General features: G+C 44.6%; 1 protein-coding gene across 1 annotated transcript in view; it reads left to right on the forward strand.

The window, feature by feature from the left end:
- Positions 1–21,333, forward strand: part of RASD2 (RASD family member 2) — a 100,674-nt gene extending 79,341 nt beyond the window's left edge. Inside the window, exons 2-4 of the mRNA XM_052668264.1 lie at positions 12,995–13,604; positions 17,241–17,520; positions 19,064–21,333. Of these exons, the coding sequence (XP_052524224.1) occupies positions 17,250–17,520; positions 19,064–19,593 (801 nt within the window). The 5' untranslated portion in view covers positions 12,995–13,604; positions 17,241–17,249 and the 3' untranslated portion in view covers positions 19,594–21,333. The remainder of the gene's footprint in view (positions 1–12,994; positions 13,605–17,240; positions 17,521–19,063) is intronic.
- Positions 21,334–22,385: the final 1,052 nt, after the last annotated feature.

The raw sequence follows: 22,385 nt of genomic DNA on the forward strand, positions 1-22,385 counted from the left end.
AGCAAAGAAAATTCTTCCAAGAGACACTCAAATGCACAGTCTCCCATTTCTTATTTATTTATTCCCATTGCCACAGAGCAGATCTGGAAATCTGCAGTGGAGAGTGCTGAGGGCTGAGGTGTGCTGCAGCCTGCAATGGGAGGGCTGCCGGGTCCTGTTACAGGACTGTCCTCAGTGAGCAGGGCAGTGAATGTTCCTGGGTTATTTAGGGGCCAGAAAGGCTGGCGTTCATAGCAATGGCATGTTTACTTGCCAAGTCCTAGAGATGGAGGAGGTGCTAAGATGGTAACTCCTTGCACATACCAGCGTCTGAGGTGTGCATGTGATAGAAAGCACTGTGATTCTCAACGCTTCCCCTGGAGATGAGCCCAAAGCCAGCCACATCCCAGCTTCCAGACACTGTCAGGGCATCAGTTTAAGTGTTCTGCTTTCAGACTCACACTTAACAGTTCTCCCTCCTCTTTGATGTCTGCATCCTTAGAGTGTTTTTGGACTGTGGTTCTATCCTCTGTTAATCTTCCCGTCTCAAACATGTCCTATGTGTGAAGGTTTTACCACTTACAGAGGGACAGATTAACAGCTGTTATCCCTCTTCAACCAAAGGGACTTGTATTTGAGGTAGAGAATGCTCTTGTTTTAGTTTCTGACTTCATAAAAGAGATTATCTGCTCTCTTGTAGGAAAGGCTTGACGGTTGTTTCATTTATAAAGCTGCTTAATTCCTTGATTTGCTGAGGGATCACAAAGATCTTTGTGAGATCCATGTGAACAGCTCAAGAGGCCAGAGAGGGAAAGGGAAAGGAATTTCTCCAGAGAGTATTGAAGAACTGCACTGCCATCTCTGCTCTCAGCAGTAACAGATTTTTGGACAGGTTTGGCCTCATCAGGACCCAAGGTCTTCTGTTCTTGAAATATCAGGGTCAGACCATGATCCCAGGGGTGTGGGTTCAATCCTCACTCTATGTAAGGCAAAATGGGCATCTCAAAAGCAGGCGTCTCCTCTACATGTTTTTGTGGTGGATTCTGGCAGGGTATAGCTGAGAGAACAAAGAGATGTGGTCCTCTGTGAGAAGAGGGTAATTTCAGCTGGGTTCCAGGCAAAGGAGTCACAAGACACTCCACAATTCCCAAAACCTTGTTGGTAACAAAAGGACCACACATTAGCTCATATTTTTCCAATGATTTACTGGCCAGAATCACGTAAAGAGAAGGTATTGCCTTTCAAGGCTGTGACAGAAACCAATGTAGGCCAAATTGTGTTTGTTTTCTGGCTGACACGCATGGCCTGCACAGCCAAGATCAATTTGCTGCCCTTTATTTCTCTCAAGTGGCTCTTTAGACACTGATGCTTCACATTTCTCCCTCCCAGGGCACGTCTGTGCTTTTTGCTGTTTTCAACAGTTATTGTTTTACGCAATGTGATCTTACTGTCCTCTTTCACATATACCTTCCCTCTCTAGGCTGTTGATGTGCTGGTGCTTTTGAGATTGGATTGGTGAACACATCTTGAGACGATTTGTGACTGTAGGCTGGGTTTCAGAATCAAGTGCTTTGTTGGGATCCTTTCTGAGAACTGGAGGAGGGCCAGGCATGTCCACTTTACTGTGCAGCCATCCATCTCCCTGGAGTTTCATAATAATACCCATCTGTTCTCTAGCTTGCTTACGAGAAAGGACCGTGGGGTTACAGTGGTACCAATTAGCACATCTTGTTGAGACTGCATTTAAAAATATTCACTGCCCATCTGCGTGGAGAGAAAAATCCATTTCTGTTAACGAGGTTGTTTTTCTCCTAACTCTTGCTGTCTGCATGGTACAATGAGACTTAGGAGGAAAGCCTCATACCAGGGGGACAAGTGCCTTACTTTGAAAGAAACTGGCCAGAGTCAGCTCTGGGGGGTGAGAGAAAAGTTCTAGGATGTGACAAGTGACAGAAGAACACGAAGTAGGGGAAGTGTTTGTAATGTTCTCCCTTCTCATCCCCAAATCCCACTGGAGACAAAGCCTACAAAGGTATGTTGCTATGCCTGGTGTGCTCTATCAAGCAGGACATGGTCACTTGCATTCTGCTGATTAAAAAAAAGGGACCCGGTAGAGCAGTTTAGTGGTTTTCCATAACAAAGCTGCTGCACAAAACTCCACTGAGATATGGCTTGTCTTACAGAGGCCCTTAAAGATCTCATGGCAAGTGTGTCAGACATATCTCACATTCAGTGACTCCAGCTCCATGTTGTTTGAGTGCTTTATGTAGGATCGTTTTTATTCTCCATGACAATGGCAGACAACAGAAAGCAGCAGAGATGTGAAGGAATTTGGCTGTACTCTCATCTGAGGGCAGCTTTGGCAGTCAGGCTAAGCTCAAGAAAATGGCTGGCATTCTCTGACTGTGCGAACAGACAGACGTCAGGGCGGCAGCAGAACAATGAGGAGGCTCTCCACAGCTCAGTGGCCACCCCCCTCCAAGAGCTCTCCTTTCCATTTTTAGATCTATTCACTGATGACTTCCTCCTCTAAGCTGATAGAAGCAGTGAAGCACCATGAAGTCACTGTGGTGCCTTCTGTATCTCCTCTGAATGCCTGGGATCTGACTTCATAGCTGTGTCCAAATGCCAGGCTGGGCTTGCTACTGGTGCCACAGTAGGAGGAACGCAAAGCAACCATGGCTAAAGAGGGTCCTGGTGGACAAAAACCTGGACATGAGACAGCACTGTGCTCTTGCCATCCAGAAGACCAACAGTATCCTAGGCTGCATCAAAAGAAGGACAGCAAGCAGGGAGAGGGAAGGGATTGCCACTCTCTGCTCCACTCTCATGACGCTCCATCTGGAGTACTGCATCCAGGCTTGGGGCCCCCGCTCAGGAGGGATGGGGAGCCGTTGAAGTTGGGTCCAGAGGAGGGCCACAAGGATGATAAGAGGGGTGGAGCACCTCTCACATGAAAAAAGGTTGAGGGAGTTGGGCTTGTTCAGCCTGGAGAAGAGACAGCTCTGGGGAGACCTCATTGCTGCCTTTCAGTACTTGAGGGGAGCTTACAAGCAGGAGAAGGACTGACTTTTTACAAGGTCTGATAGTGATAGGACAAGGGGGAATGGCATTAAACTAAAAGAGGCAAGATTTAGGCTATACGTTAGGAAGAAAATTTTTACTCAGAGCATGGTGAGGCACTGGCACAGCTGCCCAGATAGACCGCAGGTACTCTATCACTGGAGGTTCAAGGCCAGGTTGGAGGGGCCCTGGGAAGCCTGAGCTGGTAGGTGGCAGCCCTGTCCATGGCAGGGGGTTGGAACTGGATGATCTTTAAGGTCTCCTAAGCCATTCTATGGTTCTATGATTCTATGACTCTACAAAATAGCCAGAAGCAAATCTGGCTTGACTGTGTGGTGTATTTGTCTGCCAGCCAGAAAACTAAATGCAACCTTGGCCTACGTTATGTATTATTTATTCTCTGTCACAGCTTCAAAAGGCATACCTTCTCTTTACAAGAATCTCCATCACAACAAGCAGATGCAGGTGATATTCCAGGACTACTCTACTTTTGTGGGACAGTTAGAGAATGCCTTTAGTTAGACAGTTAGTAAACTTTTAGTGCAAGCAAGAGTTAAAAACTGAGTTGCAACATGTTTCTCAACTATTTATGACTTGTGTAATCTCAGGGGAGTTGCTAGTGACGTGCTTCAGTCGTAGGTCTGCCTACCTTCCTTCAGCAATGAACAGAGGGAGGTGACAGTACCTGCCATCTCACTCTCACTGCTACCGACTATTTTCTCCTTAGTATCATAACATGGGCTTGATCGAACAAGAGAGTCGAGTAGAACTTACAGACACGGGCCACTGAAGCTGAGGACCTTTTGGGATGGACTACATTCAGGTATTATCTCACCCAGGCAGTGATGAACGGACAGTAACATTCTTCTCACCTGTGAGCCCACTGAGTCTGGGCTTATTGTGAGCAAGCTGTAGGAGCAGCATTCCCCTCTACAGGTGGCAGGATATGGTGTGGCAATCCCTCCCTCCTTTCACATCACAGATCCATTTTTAGGAGTCCTGTGGGCCATACACAGGCTGGCTGTGAGACAGAAGTTGGGGCAGAGCATGTCTCAGGGCCTGAAACAAACTGTCCGGACTTCAGTCCATCACAGCAACCTATTTGTGACAGTCTTCCTTACGTTGCATCTCAAGTGCCTCTTCAGCTGATATCTCAGCTGGATCTGTGGGATGCATTTTTGACAGCTGTTAAAGGACATTGAAGGCAGCTTGTGTAACTGTTCTCCTTTCATAGGCGCGTGTGGATTTATGTCAGATCAGTTGGGATGAGCTCGCTGACTCCCTCTGCCACCTTCCCCTGCTCTCCGCCATCCTGAGGATGAGAAATGCCCAGACATACCACCAAAATAAATAAATAAATAAATAAATAAATAATGTATGATAGCTTTCTCCCAGCAAACTGTACAACAAAGGCCCTGAAGCTCAGAGTCTGGAGTGCTGGAAAACTGCATCCTGTTGAGAGGTGCTTTCCATAAAGAAAGAAGCTGTCTGGACACAGGTAAAAAACAGGCTGAGCTTTGCCCAGCCAAACTGCCCAGCTCCCCACATCTTCTGATAATTGGTTGCTTAAAGAGGCCTGGCCAGCTTCACTGAGAAACATAGCAGGGCATGCTTGGCAAGCCAAGGCAGTAAGGATATCAAAATGTTAAGATCTGGGCAGCCAAGGCTCTGAGCTAATGAGGTGGCTATACAGGAAGCCCTAGCACATCCGATTAGGTATTAATGGGGCACCAAAGTTGTTCCCAGCAGTGTCAATACCACTTCTCCAAACATTTTGAAGCATGAGTCACTTTCTCCAGAATCATGAGACTGGCTTGCATGTTATTAATATTTATTTTTCTAATTGAAAATAGGAAGAATCTGTCATTACTTCCAAACCTTTGGGTTCGTAGGGTAAATTTAAATGACACAGTGATGTTTCTGTAAGCACAGAGACTTCGGCTTGTTGTCTTTGCGTTGCTTTTCCTGCTTTAAATGAAAGCTGAGATTTCTTTTTCTCATCACATGGATCCAAATCTGGGACAGACTGAATCTCGTCAGCTGTTAGGAGATTTACCATAAAATCACAGGGATTTGCACTGGTTATTGAACAGCAATATGCTAGGCTCAGTGCAGCACCCTTTTGCAACTCTGCCCAAGCTTCCTATCTGTCCACTTTAGAGCTCTCTTTGCTGGCAAGAGCTTAAACTAGTTCAGATAGAGTGAGGACAACATATTTATTCTCTCTTTGCCCTTTTCAGTATTCTCAAATAAGCATGATAGATACAGCTGCTAAAAAACTCATAACTAAGGATGCAATGAGCAAAGACAGCTGATGAAAGCAAATCACCAGTGGTGTCCATAAACTGCCTTATGATGGAAAAGCCACTTGGCAATCCATTCTGCAAACAAAAGCCTTTCTTCTCACTGCCTTTTTTGCAGGGGAGAATAGAGAAACAGGCAAGAAGACCAAGCAGATCATCCTTATCAGTGCAGTCCTGGCTGCGTTCTGGTGGGTGACAGATGGGGTGAGGGGTGCTTTGGAGGTCTCTGCTGTTGCCCAAAGTCTAGCAAAGCCAGAAGAAAGAGCATGGCAGGGTGAGGACTTTGGGGGAACCACAGTGCTCTGGCAGACTGCTGATTTCCACACAGCTGCCTGGGATGCAAACTGCACGCCAATGAGGCTTTGTGCAAAGTGCCCTTTCACACCTTCCCAACCTGTGTGTGATTGCCTAAGCCCGAAGAGGCAGATACTGGGGTTGCCATGCCAACTGGTGTCCCCAGTTCCTTCTATTCATCTCCCCAACAGAAAAAGCACCCAGGAATGGTCCAGATGCCATACCCTTTGGTGGTATCCCTCTAGGGCCTGGGAATTGTGCATCCCCATAGCCTCTGTGCCTCTGATGAGGCATCGCAGACCAGCAGCAGTTCTACATCATCCTCCCAGTGCATCACCTGTGCTGCTGAACTGGTTTCCAACATGCACCAGCACCCTTGAGCCTGTGCTGTCACTCATTAGAGGAACTGCACGCATGGCATGAATCCGCGTGCCTGGTTTCCTTTCTGCCGCATTAAAATAGCATAAAGTGTCTCTCGGAGACAACAAGAAGAAGGAACTGCTATTTTGGGGCACTTATGTAAACTGACTTCAAACGCAAAAATGAAAAAAAAATCAAACTCCTTATGTTTCTTCCCCTGCCCCCTCCCCTATAAAGAGCACTGTACAGAGTTTTTTTTTGCATGACGAAAGGGTCAAATCCTCAAGACAGAACAAAAAGGCGAGGTGACTTAGGTCTGTACCACATGGAGCTGCCTGGCAGATGAAGCAGCTCTGAGTTTTTGCATTTTATCCCAATTAGCAGAGATTTCCAGCAGTGAACAAATTCTTGTGGTTATCCTCTTCCTTTCCCTGCCTTTGTTTGACCTGCCACATAAATCAGAGCTCCTTTTCTCTGCACTCCGCCACTATCAGGAGTGGGAATCCTGATGGGTAAGTTTGGCACTAATTAAATTTGTCCCTTCTGTTCATTTCACGGATGTAGTTGCCCTCTGCTTTGAAGCAAAGTGCAGGTCGGAGCCAATGGGAGCCTTTAATAATGTGGCCGTCTCATCCAGCGCTGAAGGCAGAAAGTTTTCTTGCTAATTGGATTGTTGTGAGATTACCTGAGGAGGAACAAGCTCCTCTGGACAGAGGAGGGCTGAGAGCACACAGAGTCGTAGAGAAGGTAATGGGCAAATTTATACTCCTGTACACGTCCTCTGAGCCTTCAGCCAGAACAAACACACAGAAAATGCCTTGGGCCCTATTTCCTATGCCTCAGCAGCTTGCTTAGTCATTTGAACCAGATAAAAGAAATTGTGATAGGCTTCCATGTCAAAATGATAGCTTTTTACACCACTGAAAGCAGGGTTCTGGGTTTGTACAGCATGGCAAGAGTGCTTGCAGCAAAGCTAGGTTGGTGATGCCTTACAGCATCTGTTGTGCAGGGCATTGCCCCAGCCTAAGGACCCCCATGAAAATACAGAAGTTTAGTCTGGATTCTAATTTTTTACTTAAAAACTGAGATGCCGGTCTCTGCTGCTGCAGAGAAAAACCTGACCTTGCAGCACTTGAGGGCTTTTTTTCCTCTTTTCTAGTTTGTTTTAATCTTGCAGCTTTCCAGGCTGCCTCGAGCTGTTGAGGGTCTGACATACATTCGTGGCAAGCTTGCAGCAGGCAACAGCCTTCTGAAAGCCAAAGCAGCTTTGCGTGTGGGTTCCCTCCAAGGGCACAGACGAGGTTATCAGTGCATCCATTATTAGCTTTACTTCTCTGGGAGGTTTTGGTACTCCACAGCCAGTGCTTGCTATATGCACACCTCTTGGCCATCCAGCTGGTGCCTTGCACAGAGGAAGAGATGAGGACTCTATTTCCAGCCCTGCTGCTGGAAATGCTGGCTATTTGCATGGCCTTTTGCAGACAGATACGACTAATTCTGCTCATGCTCCGAGCTGGCCAACAGCCACAGAGCTGATTAGCTCAGGCTCAATAATTCCTCAACGATGGTTGCTCAGTTTCCAGATAGTTTTGAGTGTGGGCAGAGGGAGCTCACATCTGGAGGTGCTCACTGTCCTGTGTCAACTGACGCTCATCACTTAAAAACCTGCGTCCACATTTGGTTTTCCCATCTCTAACCTGTCCCTGTTTGTTGCAGGGGAGTTGACCAGCCTTTAATGGTTCCTTCCAGCTCAAATGATTCTGTGACTCTATGATTCTACAAAACTGCTGAAATATTTGTGCTCCAGCTCCTTTCTAGGAGTTGCAGTGTGTGTGGAGATATTAGCAGAAGTTGCACTAAGAGTACATAGTATTACCATCATTATTATTATAATGCATTTCATTCCGGATCTGGAGTACATGATTGCAGTCCTCTGAGAGGGGAAAACTGAACAGGAACAAAAAGAAATATAAAAAATGATCTGTCATTCTCACCTGTTCTTTACTCTGGAATTATTCTCATTCACTGACTCCCTTTGATTATAAACAAAGGCGTATAATATTTCTTGGATCAAAGGAATAAGACGTTTTTCAATCCCCCAAACTTCCTTTTTTTTTTTCTTTCTTTTCTTAATGAAAGGAGCAGTAAAAAAAAAAAAAAGAACAGGGAGCAATAGAAAAAAAGAAAAAGCAATGTACTCACACAAGCTCTAGAGTAAGACTGGTCTGCTATAGAGGAGGGCACAGCAGCAATCAATCCCATGCTGAGGACACAGCATCCATACTGACCATCAGCAGGCAGCGGCTGTTCTTCTGGAAAGAGCCAGTGAAGCTCAGAGCCAAACAAAATGTGCCCAGAGCCACAGAGATGTACAGCCAGTACCAACATGCAGCATCAGAGAAGGTGACTGAAGAAGGTCTCTTCATACTGCACAGCTTCAGTGGAAGATAAGGACCATCAAGTCCAAACCTTGGTTCTACACAGAACCACTCAAAAGTCAGACCGTATGTCTAAGTGTGTTGACCAGATGAACTCTGGCATCTCGGGGCTGTGCCCACTGCCCTGGGCAGCCTGTTCCATGCCCACCAACCTCTGGTGAAGAACCTCATCCTAATCTCCAACCTAACCTTCCCCTGACACAGCTCCATGCTGTTCCCCCAGGCCCTATCGCTGTCACAGATAGCAAGCTCCGCGTTTCCCCTTCTCTCCCCAAATGGAGACCAAAATAGAGCAACCGGTCACGGTTAGCAAAGCGTGTGCTACGGAGGGCTCGAGCTCATCAGTCTGTCTCCATTTCATGCATTTTTCATGCATCGCCTCTTACTTCTGAGCTATTCATTATATCTTTGTTTTTACCTGCATCTAATGAGCCTTTACTGTGCTTTTGATCAGAGATTTTTCTGTGAAGACTTTTGCAAGGCTCTTCTCTTTTCATCTTCCTCAACTCCTCCTTCTCTTCTGCTCTTCTTAGTTGTTCATTTACCATCACAGGTAAAAATCTTTGAGAGACAATCGTTAGCCCTGGTAAGTGAGTCAGGACAGTGAAAGGGAGGAAATAAGGGCACATCCTGTGGTGCCAAATAGCAGCATCAATAGAAATGGTCCCCAAAGCATTCTTTCTCTCTCTCTTCTGGAAGATCCCAGATGGTGCCATCCAGAGGAGAGCCTTGGGGGCCTCCTGAATGAACCCTTCCTCTCAGCATCATATACCAGCAGAGACAAGCATGGGCTCACTGCCATCCATGCCATTATCACTGGGCCAGGAGCACCTAGGGAGATGGGTTCTGAATGGAGACTGAACGTCATGATTTCTCCCTACACCTACTCCTTCCTGCAATGTCAGCACAGTCACTGTTAGGTGAGTGCATCACTTCTCCTTCTGCATGGGTAGGACATGATTTGGTGGCTTTTCCTCCAGTAGGGGCTGGGAGACGACATAACAACCCCCTTAGTACTCATTATTTTTCCTCATGTTCTTCCCTGAAATACTATTGAATACACTTCTATTGATGGTTTTTGGAGGGTTTTTTTTAGCCTTAATCTTGATTCCTACCAATTTTCCAGAGATGGGGAAAGTTTTAAAAAGTTTCAACATGGGATGAAAATGAAAGGGTGTGTGCATATCTGGTGAGTAAATCCAGATGTGCTGTGCCCTGAGTGGCAAAAGGAAAGAGAGAGACTAGAAATGCAATCCTTTTTCCATAATATTTCATTAAAATATAATTTAAAAATGATTCATAGCAAATGCAGCAAATAAGTGATCTGGATGCTTTTCACTGCAAAGTAATGCTTTTTCATTTTGCAGTCATCTCAGTAAATATTATTAACCCATCTCACACCCTGGGAATTACAGATTCATAAAGAAATGTGGACAGTTGCCCTTTGAAGGGAACAATAAGACAAGCCAGATCACCATCTTCTCAAATGTGTGCCTTCTCCACCTGTATTCTCCCCAAGTACTACTGCTCTCACTCACAACTGATGATCATCACTTATTTTCCTGCACCCCATAATACCCCTGGGGGAGTTTAAATGCCCAGGGAGTACAAGTAATTCAGGGGAAGCATTGTGTTTGCCCATCTATTTGCTGCTCAGGGCATAATACCTATCTGCAGCTGAGTGGCTCCTGAACACTAACTTTCAGCATTGCCTGAAGGGAGGGGCACCACGAAGGAGAAATGAATGTGGGAGGGAAGGAGGGAAGGTGAGGGGGTGGAAAAACGAGCCTGCTTTACTGAATAATGAGGGGAGTGAAAATGAATGGGAAGAGAGAGAGAATAGCTGGTTTAAATATTTAATCTCTGTTGCATATGCTTTTGAAGAGGAGACAAAAGCCGTGGAACATCTTTTGTCTTGAACTAATTCTGACCAGAACTGAACAGCATGTGATTGTCACTTCTGTCATTTTCCTTAAGGTGGAGAGAAACAGATTGGTCCTACTGCATCAGCCCATCGTATCAGTCTGCATCTCCAACTGCAGCCAGCATCGGGAGCTGCAGAAGTGATGGCTCCAGATGGTGACACCTCTGCTCCACGAGTGTGCACTGCCCAAATGCTGATGCTGGTGAGTGCACCAAGCAGGCAGGCATAGCCCCTGGTAGTCATGGTGGTTCTTGCAGCCACAGCCTGCAATGCTCTGGGACTACGTTAGCCACATGAGAAGCTCAGCTTGGATTTCTTCATACAGTAGGAGTAGGAGGAATAAGTGCCTTCGGAGCATATTTCATTGTATGTCTGACGTTTATATCAGTAAATAGCCACAAGCTCTAAGAAAGATCGATGGTCTCTGATTGACCAGAGAAAACTGCTGAGATGGGGAACTTTTTCTCTTCTTATGGCCATAGCTTTAACACTCTGATTCATTTATTCCTTTTTCAGGCCTGGAAGCAGAGATGTACTGCCATCCCTGCTTCTCCAGTGGGCAAGTACTGAGAATTAACCTTATTTCTCCACAAGGTACCCCAAGAAGCCATGGGAAAAGCAGGGATACTTGAGCCACGAGGGAAGTCTTGGCCTTTTGTTAACTGCTGCTGAGCACATTCAGAACAAAAAAAAAGGAAAAAAAAGGAAAAACATACCCAACAACATAGCCACAGCAATGTCTGTGAGCCTCTGAAGACTCATTGTCAGCAACTATCTTTTGAAGGCTTTCTTTAGAAGTGACTTCTTACTAGCTATCTGCTGAGAGACCAAATAATACCAAGGTGCATAGCCAAGAATGTTCCCATCCTATTTTGATGTGCTTAAAGGAAATGGAATGGCTAGCTTAAATGCTGGAGAAGACAACTGAGTGGGAGTTTGGGCTTGATGAAGGCAGCTAGGCAAGAGTTTTGCATTTGGTTTACAAAGATCTTGAGTAGGCTGGGATTCCAGGCTGATGAGATGGTCTCTACAATGACTACAATTCTCTACACCTTTTTTTTTTTTTTTTTTTTTTTTTTTGCAAAGAACTCAGGTTCTTGCAAACTATAGACATGAAAGAGGAGTATATTCTCTGTAGCAGAATAGGACTTTAATTTTATGCTAATTTTGTCAGCAGCAATTCTTCCTGTGGCATCAACACCAGTATGCTGGTCACTAAGTTTGGATCTAAGCTGCACAGATTGCAGACAAGTCACCAAAGATGACACCTTTCAGTGAAGGTTTGATCTGAACCAATGGCTTGGGAGTGAAAAGCATCATATCTTTTTTCTATCTGAGCTGTAAAAATGCTCATCAACTTTGTACCAAAGAGAAAAGACTTGAGTTGACAGTGGTGTTGTGGTCTAAAAAGAGCCGAGTTCAGATCATGACCCATTAGCAGTTCACTGGCTCCTGAAAGAGGCCAGCAATGTTTTGGTGGTGCTGTGCCAAGCTGCGCTCTTCCTTCCCAAATTTGAAGCTGTCTGTACAAGGAGGAAGCCAGGAGCTGCTGCTTCCCAAAAGAAAAGAACCTATGGAATTCCACCAAAACAGCACAAATTCTTGTGGGAATTCTTGAGAGGAAACAGATGATGAAGTTGGATGATTATTTTCTTCAAAGAATAGTAAATTTGATCAAAGAGAAAGTGAGAGAAAACGTTGAGAGACTTGGAACTGCGAGTATATTTGGATTTGAGAAATCATACCTCCCTTCTCGTTATTTTTTGTATTTTTTTTTATTGTCAAAATATCTTGAACATCTCAGTGTTTTTCTTCCTTTTATCTGATTAGAAATCGTAAGTAGGCAATGCTGAAATACTTCATTTTAACTCTTTTTTAAATTATTTTTTATTTCATCTTTTATAATAGACATTATGGTCTGAACTATTGCTTCTTCAGCTCAGAAAGGAGAAAAGCAGAGTTAGTAAATGATGAAATAAATTGCAAACACACTTCTTCAACAAGGTCGGAGCAAACTGCCTGAATTCACTCTAATTTTCCTTTGTTACTCTGATTTGTCTGCCTCCCCGAGGTGCTTGTTTAGCTTATTTAAATACTAATGAATTAACAGCAGTCACACATCACCCTTGTTTCTCAATCAGACCAACTAGCAATCCCAAGAGAATGACACTGAGGGTGAGGGAACAGGAGATTGTATTCCATACTGCAAAAGAGTTACGGGAATTCTGGACAGAAAGCCTGTACTTGGGAAATGAGTCAGTCCACTTCTGCCTTGCAGAAAATATCAGTGCTGAAGTATAGAAGCAGTGTTTAGAAACAGCTTCTGAATTTGCAGCTGGCAAAGTGATGTCTGTGTCTCTCATACACATCCACTAACTCGCTCCCCACACATGCATGAGTACAGGTTTCTGGTGGGAAGAAAAGGAATGTGCAGTCTGGAATGCATATGAACTTTCTGTTCAGAAGGAAAAAAATAAAAGATTTTTCAACAGGCTCAAAATCCCACCCCCTCAGCACCCCTCCTTCCCCTGTGTCTGACACTGACTTCAAGGGAGGAGTTGAGCCAATTATCTGTGAGTCCTACAGAAGGGAAATCTGCAATTTGCCAGTAGTTGTGAGAGCCAGGGAGAGAGAGGCAGGGAGGGAAGGAGAAAAACTTAATCGGCAAACGTAAAGGAAAGCCCCTCCTGTCCTGGAAAGAGAATAGCACAATACCGATCCCAGGTCAGAAGAAAAGAAGCTTGTGGGGAGGGGTTTGTATGCAAGGCAAGACCTGGGGAAGCTTAGGCTCCCTGTAGATAACTTCCATGCCCTCAGTGATTTTTTCCCATAGGGACTGAGGTGGCATAGAGTGGATGAACCCCCAGACCTGCAGGACCAGGTGTTGCTCAAAGTATCCCTACTCCAGCAGAGCTGCCCAGAGGAGACTCTGCCTCTCCTCCTCACTTGAGGCTGGGAGCAGAAGAGCTCATCTCACTAAAAAGAAAAGCTGCTGCTGGTCCAGAGACCCTTCTTTAGCCCTGATCTAGTCATTGCTTTCCATGGGGGGACGTCCTCTGGAGCCCTGCAGTCCCTCCCAGTCCTGCTAAGTTCCCAGGAAATACTGGTGAAAAGCTGAGCCCCAGGCAAGCAACGTGGGATCCACAGAACGACAGCCTTCTACAGCATAGCTGCCTCTGGTTAAAATTACCGACTTCATCAGGCAACACCCAGACCCAGGGCTGCTCCTCGGAGGAGAGAGAGGTAAGAGAGCAGCATGGAGTTTGGGATGGCAGTGGGAGACAAACATCCCAAAGAAGTGATTTGAGTGTGCATGGGAACTGAGGGGTACTAGTGGTGACTAACAGGTGCCAGGTCTGTTAGGCATGATGCAGTTTGTATATCTGCCTATGTTGTTTTCAGCTGGATGCACTGAAGTATGTTTGGATGGCAAACGGAAGCATCAAACTGTAGCTAAAGACAGTGGAGTGCAAAAAAGGTGCTCCGGGAATGTGCTCGTGGATGGGGAGCAGTAGGGAGGATAAGCAGATGTCATTCCGTTCCCTGATGGGAGCTGGGGAGCTTGGGTGGCAAAGCTGCTGGCAGGTTGAATGAGGAATGTCTTTCTTAGGTAGTTCTCTCCAGGTGCTCAGGGCTAAACCTGGCAGCACCTCACTGGAATTCAGACAAGTGCTTTTCAGAGTGAGGAAAATCAGGTGCATTGTCATTTGCTCTTGTGTGCATCTACAGAACAGGCAGCGGGGGTCAGCAGGTAGAAAATGTGGGGAGTCCAATGAAACGAGGCTTAATGCTGATTCTGGACAGCTGTTTCATTTCTCTATGGGCACGCAAGCCTTTCCCTTTATTAACTGGAGATAATACTCACTGCCTGTATTTCTCTGGCATTCTGAAATCCCTTTACCAATATAAAATACTAATGCAGAGTTTCTGCCATGGAGACAGTACATAAAGAAAAAGGTACCACTGAGAATTAATCTATGCTTAAGCATTTAATAAACTGCAAGGAAAAGATGTAGATTAAAGCCAGCTGGAGGTTGTTTGCCTCCTCATTCTCTTCAGATTGATTTTGCTTTATTTAGTACATGAGCATGTGGCTCCTTTCTAGTTTCTTTCCTCTGTCTTTAATCTTTTTTAATGTATGAGTCCCTGTGCTGGGAATGAGGGCTGAAGTTTCTTTCCTTTTGTGAGGAGGAAAGAAGGAAGACTGCACTGCACTGGAGAAAAGCTGAAGTGGAGGGATAAGGAGAGTGCACAAAAAAAAAACAACCCCATAAGCTCCCAGCTTAACGGCATGCTCTGAGTCAGATTTGCAGCAGAGGTGATGAGATGAATAGAAACTCCAGGAATCAAAGTGCTGAAAAGCACCGTTAGACTCCATGTGAAATGAAAAGCAGTCAGGAAAGCATGGGAGACCTCTTAACTGAATGCCTGGACAGGCAGAATGAGGACAGTATAGAGTGACTATTTAATACATTAAAATCTGCAAGTCCTTACCTCTCTTCCTTCTCAGTGCATGTGCATCTCTGGGGCAAAGTGTCCTGAAAGTCACACGCCTGTAGGTAGGATTTTGTCTTTGATGGAGGTGGGAGGCAGCATGATTTTAGTGGCCAGAGGTGCCACAGTGTCAATTCCCTCTCCAAGGTGTTTTGGGTCCTGTGGCATTAGAATCTTAGAACCCCTGAGGTTGGAAAAGACCTCTGGTCCTACAGTCAACTCATCACCACCATGCTCATAAATTCACTGAGGTCTAAGACAATGGAGTCCATGTCAAGGAGGAAGACAGAAGCACCTCCTGCCCTCGGGGTGCAAAACCAGCTGTCCGAGAAGCACGGTAACACATCGAGCTCCCTTGATACATGATGGGGGTTTCTGACGGCCAGCAGCTCAGTGGTTACCTGTCAGAAAACAGTACACACAGTAGGAGTCAGCCAGGAGTGCAACTATACCAGTCCCTCCTGGTCCAAGGAGCTGACTCATTTCTAAGCACTGAGCACAGCCTGTAGAAAAGCTGGTGTTTTTCCTCATAAAATCTATGCTTTTCTCTGTCAGCTAAATATAGCCTGAGAGGGTGAAAGGAAGTATCCCATAGCTGTTCTGTTGACATTTGTCTGGCCCATGGATGCCTGACAGCATTGGACTCGCCGTGTAGGATAGAGACACTGCACGTGGAAGTGTTGTTTCAGATTAAATTTGGTGTTTCTGCAGGGCTGGAGATGGGTCCTATTCTAAACAAAGCAGTCCAATCCACAACAGGTGTGCTCCTTGTTGTCACTTCAGCAGCACCATAACTGTGTGTGTGTGTTTACATCCAAAGTTATAATCTGACATTACTGTCTGCCTCTAATATTGTGCAGCCCTGACCTCTGTGTGTAATTTAGGCCATAAGACACTGTAAGGAAAGTGCTGCATTTTCTTCTATGCTTTATATAGGGATGAATGTGCTGCTAGCAAATGATAGCAATAATCATAAATAGTCATGTTTTGCTGTTGCCTCGGGCTATAGCACTTGTAATGATTCTGGATTAGAATTCCAGAGACTCCTTTATTTAGCAGTGGCCGTATCTTCACTTCTGCTTTGGTGCTTTGCATATGTTAAACAAAGTCAAAGATTTTAAGCTCTTGACTGAGATAAGTGTCAGCTGCATAAACGCTTGGGAGATAAAATTCACTCAAGGGAAAGACAAGAATCCAGATCTGGACCCAGAGATGATATTTCAGTGTACACAAAGTGCTCAAATTGTAATATTAAGTAAACAACACCTAAGTTAAATAAACGGCACAGTGGGAACTTGATTATTCTTTAATAAGATCCTAGTAACCAAAATAAACTCTGCCCAGAATGTACTTTCTTTGCTTTAATGTTAGCTTTCCCCATTCTGGGGGTTGTATTTTTCCTTTCAGCACACAATGTATTTGAAATAGCACATGTAAAACGTCTGTGTGACCCTCCTTTTTATTTCCCCATCAAAGTTTCCTGCATCTGAGTAGCATCAAAACATGATCTCCAAGGTCTTGAGACAAATTTTCCTTGCCAGAGGTTGGAAATCTAGTCAGATAGTAATTTAAGATGGCTGTCCTTTGTCCTTTCTCCTCCTGTACTAGCACGCTCAATGACTGTCATACAACATCTGTGTATGTATAAAGATTGAAACTCCTATGAAATCTTTATTACTGCAACTCTATCCATTGTCAGCCGTCCTACTGCAAGGCAGTGATAATTGCAGCACTGATAGTTTCTTGGTAGGGAGTTCCCACACTATCAGTCCAAGCAGCTAGATTAAATTCTGGTTTCAGAAAGGTCACTGAAGGCACAGAATTTATCTCTACTCAGTGCTATTTTGCGTCTTGAACTCCTCGCGTCAGCAATGTAGGCTATATGGGACCAGCTATTTAAAATAACTGAGATGTCTAGCTTCCACAGATGTCAAACGTGATTTGGGCTTCTGTCTGACTTTTGGTTGATCTCAGAAGATGAATGCTGTGAGCTGTTCCTATTTAGGCAACCAAATGAAGTGGTCTAGGTCCTGACGACAGCTGCAGTGGATGTAGTACATTAGGAAATGTAATGGTAACCTCAGTGGGTGCAATATATTGGGAAATCTGACCTCTGTGTTTATGCATCTAAAACAGAACCAGAACTGAAAAATCTGGTAATGTCTAAGTGATGCAAATGGTGAGAAGGAACCTGGTGTCCAAGTTCAAACACAGCTGATAAAATTAGCCCTTCAAGGCTTAAACAAAATAGCAAATTACAATTAAAAACCATGCTATCTTCAGGGTAAATGCCAGAGCGTTCTTTGACCAACATGGTATGGAACATCCCTACTCTGTCCTCCACCTTCAGTTTCTTACCTTCAACTTTGTCGTTTCCTCCTTCAGGTCCAAGCAATGATGAAAACCATGTCCAGTGGAAACTGCACCCTGAATGTGCCAGCCAAGAATTCCTATCGCATGGTGGTGCTGGGAGCCTCCAGGGTGGGGAAGAGCTCCATAGTCTCACGCTTTCTCAATGGCCGGTTTGAGGACCAGTACACTCCCACCATTGAGGATTTTCACCGCAAGGTCTACAATATCCGGGGAGATATGTATCAGCTGGACATCCTGGACACCTCAGGAAATCACCCTTTCCCAGCTATGAGGAGGCTTTCTATCCTAACAGGTGAGAAAGTGAAGAAAGTTTGCAAACAGGGAACAATGGATAAAATATTATAATGATAAAGTGTAGCTTGAAAACTGTATCATGGAGATGAGTGTTTCTTGGGGATCGGAAGCATTTGGGAGACAGCAAAACGGGCTGTGGGATTTCACTGCAAGATTCACTTCTCCAGAGGGATGTTTCCTGGCTGGTATGCTTCCTATGCCGCAGAGGAGAAGTCCTCTGGGTGATGGTCTGAAATTAAGATTTCCCCCTAGTTTATTCCCCTGCTCTACCACCTCCCTCTCCTGCAACACATTTTTTTTCCTGCCGTCACAAATGAACGGTTGAATAAAATCTCGTGGGCAATAAAGAGCAGCGAGGGACAAAACAGGCATGTCATTATAAGACACCAGCAGTGAAAAGCAAATGTAAAATGCACAGGCAGGGAATTCAAACTGAGAAAAGCTCAAAGATTTTTTTTTTTCTTAAAAGTCCCAGCCTGATTCCCTTGGTTTAATATACCAGTAAAAAAGATCACTCTACTTTTACCCTTTCTCCTTAAGTCTACAATTAATCAAATGAATTAAAGAGGGAAAATAGTGGACTCATTTTGTACATCCCCATTGTCAGCGGTTCCTGTTGTGAGCTAAGATATGTTCTTGACCGCAGAAGTGACAGTGGAGATATATATTAAGCAACAGCTCATGACAAACCAATTCTCTGGGTCTGCTATCTTCCCTTCTGGATAACCAGTGAAACGTGACATTCGTATCAGACCAGGCTACCATCTGCATTCAGGGAGGTCCTAGGGCCAGTTTCTGGGGCGCGGATGTGAGCTTTTGTCCATGAAATCTCTTCACACTTTCAGCATGACTGTCATTCAACAGGCAATGATTCCTTTGCAAAAGGAATTGTATGTCAGAAAATGTCAAAAGGAAATGCCAGGGGATCTGTGTCATTTATGTATTTCTTTTTTTCCATGGTCTATTTCTCTCGAGAAAATGAAATGGCAGCAGAGCAGTGAACATGGGGAAAGCACTCATTCCTCATTTAGACATTTGGGACTGACTACCTGGAAATCTTTCATTCAGGTGTTTCTTGTACTGCATAATCAAAAGGCCAAGGCTGAATGGATACTAGTTCTCCACTCTTCCTGGTCTAAGAATAGCTATTTTACACAGCAATATGGACAAAATGAAGAAAAAGAAAAGCGATGCAGCTTTTTTAGAAAACTTGCTTACAAAGGACAGTACAAATGGGCAATAACCATTTGTAACCCATGCAAGTCCAGTGCAATCTGTGGGTACGTACTCAGATATGGCTGAAATAACATCAAAGCCATAAGCAATTGCACTACAGAAATGAGTGGGGAGTTGGATTGGAAGAACTGGAACTAAAGTAAAACAGAATGAAGAGATTCAAAAGGACTACATGAAAAGAAAAGAAAAAAAAAAAAGAGAACAACTATGGGGGGGAGATGGCAAATAAATGTATTGTTTTTCGAAAATTAGCTTATCTGACACAGGTTATTCTAAACATTTACAGTTTCCTTTTTCAATTGCAGGTGATGTTTTCATCCTGGTATTCAGCTTGGATAACAGAGAATCCTTTGATGAGGTCAAGAGACTCCAGAAGCAGATCCTCGAGGTCAAATCCTGCCTGAAGAACAAGACCAAGGAATCAGCTGACCTCCCCATGGTGATCTGTGGCAACAAAAATGACCACAGTGAAATCCACCGCAAAGTGCGCTCAGACGAAGGTGAGAACCTTGTGTCCAGTGATGAAAACTGTGCTTACTTTGAAGTTTCAGCTAAGAAGAACACCAACGTGGATGAGATGTTCTATGTTCTCTTCAGCATGGCCAAGTTACCTCATGAGATGAGCCCTGCTCTCCACAGGAAAATCTCCATCCAGTATGGGGACACTTTCCAGCAGAAATCCTTCCGGATGCGGCGAGTGAAGGACATGGATGCCTATGGCATGATCTCTCCCTTTGCTCGCCGGCCAAGTGTCAACAGTGACCTGAAGTACATCAAATCGAAAGTTCTCAGGGAAGGTCAGTCAAGGGAGAGGGAGAAATGCACAATCCAGTGAAGAGGGCTTGTGCTTCTGCCTGAAGTCATCATCCACATGAAGTGCCTTAAAGGAAAATGGTCTATGGAATCACAGAACGGGCTCACTGGGTTCATCGAGGAAACCCTGCACAGCAAAAGGGTAACTTTTCCTGCGGATTCTGCTGAGTCAATGAATGTAAATAACATCAATCTCATAAGCAACAAGGAAAAATTATACGCCTGAGTGTGCATTTCTCTGTAATGTTGTCCATCTTCATTCCCCTTTGTGTCTAAAGAAAACTGACTTGAGAAGTAAAGAAAAATCAACCTCATCCTTATAAAGAGAGTAGGTCAAAAATGCACAGAAGGCATCGGCAGTTACCCAATGTGCGGGACTTGCTAAGAGAGGAGGTTATGTCTTTGTATGTGTGTGTGTATGTGCATGCGAGAAGCACTCCTTTAAAAACAATGGGACTTTCATTTCAAAGAACAGCAGTCTTACCAAGGGAGTGGACTCTGCATACGGACACAAGGCTCTAAGTCACTTCTGAGGGGGCCTGCAAGAAGGTCATGATTTTATGCTTGCTGGGTCAATTATTGACATGAATGTTGTTTTGTATTATAGATTTTATTTGGGGTTTGCTTTTTGTATCATGTGGGTTCTTAGCCAAATCAGGTGGCAGATGTGCTTGATATCAAAACAGTGTCTACTTTTAGAAGTGAAAGATGTTTTCCATCTGTAAAACTACGTAATACTTACATTGATTGAAAATGAAATTGTTCTGCAAAAGGCCAATACATTTGACTGCTTTGCAAACCTAGTGTAATAGTTTCTCAAATCAGCCACACCAACTCTAAACTCCACAGTACAAATGCCATCCTTTGCCTTGTTGGACACCGGACCAACGGTTCCTTCCCTCTGCCTGTATCAGCTGAGACTGACCACGTGTTGGCTTAGACCACTTCATGGCAGGACTAGGTTTTCCTCCAACAGTAGAAACTGACTGATTGTAGACTCTTGATCTGGGACCAACTCCATCAGATTTCTTTTGTTAATATGTCTCTAGTCATTTTGTTCATGAATTTTCCTCTTGTCTGATAAAGGTTACCTTGACGAAACCTTTGTGCTACAGAAGACCTCTAGAAGTGAAGTTTCATGCTGGCTGTCCAAATGGGGCTGAACTGGCTGGCTAGATAAATCTGCAGCCATCATTCACATCTTCCCTTCCTCAAATCCATCCAGGCTTTTTCATCTTTAGCTCTCACTCTCCTGTTTCTGGTTTTGCTGTTTGATCTGCTTTTCTTTGCCATCAAAGCCACATACATTCTCTTAGATGTAAGCTTGCCACTCTCACTAACTGAAACAAGAGGCGTGCATGCATAACTGTGGACAGAGTGTGGCCCCCAAAATGTACACAACAGCAGAGTATATATGGTTTACATACCTCAGAATGGCCTTTGGGTACCTTGTGTCTCTCCCTCACCTCCAAACTCTTGTTCTTGGCTGTATTTGCTTTGCTGTGTCCTGGTCAGAGCTGTAAGCTAGTTCATTCTGTAATTTGACAGAAATCTAGGAATTATGGTTGACCGTGAAAATTAGCTGCTGGGACTCAAAATCCTATATTCATTTATCAGTTCCACCCTTCATTGGTACTGTATATTGACTGGTAAAATACACTGTTCTATTAACCCCATTTCCAGAGCAGCAACTTTCCAACCATTTCTCCCTCTCATCTATAAATATGTATGCCACTTATGATTAAACCTGTTTTATTTATTAGCTGTGTTCCAGTCCATTTTTACTTTCTCCAAGAACGAGGAAGGTCTTAGTTTATTCTTGTGCAAGTGCGGTATGAGTTGAGAGCCCAGATGAGATCTCCAGTAAATTCTGGAGGAGTCTTTTCTGTCCTCCAGACACTAGGAGCTTAAAAGTGGTCTGTCTGAAACAGACCTGTATCTATAACTACATCTCTCTCTCTCTCTTTCTCCCTTCCTTCCTTCTTATCTGTCTATCTCAACACCAATATATATGTACAGATATCCTCTCAAGCAGAAGCAGACAGCTAGTCTTTCCAGTGCTGCCTCCAGCAGTGAGGAACAGTCTCTCATACACAGAGCTGGTGTGCTCATCCCTAGTGTGATTTACCAAGGTCTCTGCAGAAACATCACTGTTTCTCTCAGCAGTTTCTCAATCGCACCATTTGCATCTCTCAGCTATAAGATCTCGAGCCCCCTGAGGACTTGCCTAGTTCCCTACAGACTCTCTGTCTAAGGCCATGACTACTGGTTGTGTCAGTGATCAAGCTCTGGGATGCACGTGCCATACGAACACGAGTGGAGGGTTGAAAACAGAGTGAAAAGAGCATGAGCACTGGGCACCAATTAGGATTTCAGGAAGCTAGAAAAGAGTTCATTGGACTGTAGCCTATGCACTGTATTACTGAGCTCTCCTTGCCCTGCTTAATAAAGCTGAGTTTTTTAAGAGCCTTTATAATCACCAACTCCTTACAATATTGACCTTACAATTATTTTCCCTACTGTCCTTTTACCCTCACAAAGCCCCCCAGCTTTTCTAACTCTTCCACGTCTTCCCATTCATCTTTTCTGGCATGGGTAGGAAGACACTGGGTGCAGAAAAAGTTTATGGAGACAGCCAGGCACAATAGTAGGGGAGGGCAAAGACCAAGCAGTAGCAGCTGACTGGATCTCATAGGACAGAGAGTGAGACTCCTCTTCAGCATCCAACATGGCCTGCCAATGGTTGGATTGAGTAGCATCTGTGAAACTGACAGAGAGAAGGTGAAACAGCATCACAGGCAGTGACAGAAACAA

The sequence above is a fragment of the Tympanuchus pallidicinctus genome, unplaced genomic scaffold, assembly GCF_026119805.1.
Source record: "Tympanuchus pallidicinctus isolate F22 unplaced genomic scaffold, pur_lepc_1.0 scaffold8, whole genome shotgun sequence".
Lineage (NCBI taxonomy): Eukaryota > Metazoa > Chordata > Aves > Galliformes > Phasianidae > Tympanuchus > Tympanuchus pallidicinctus.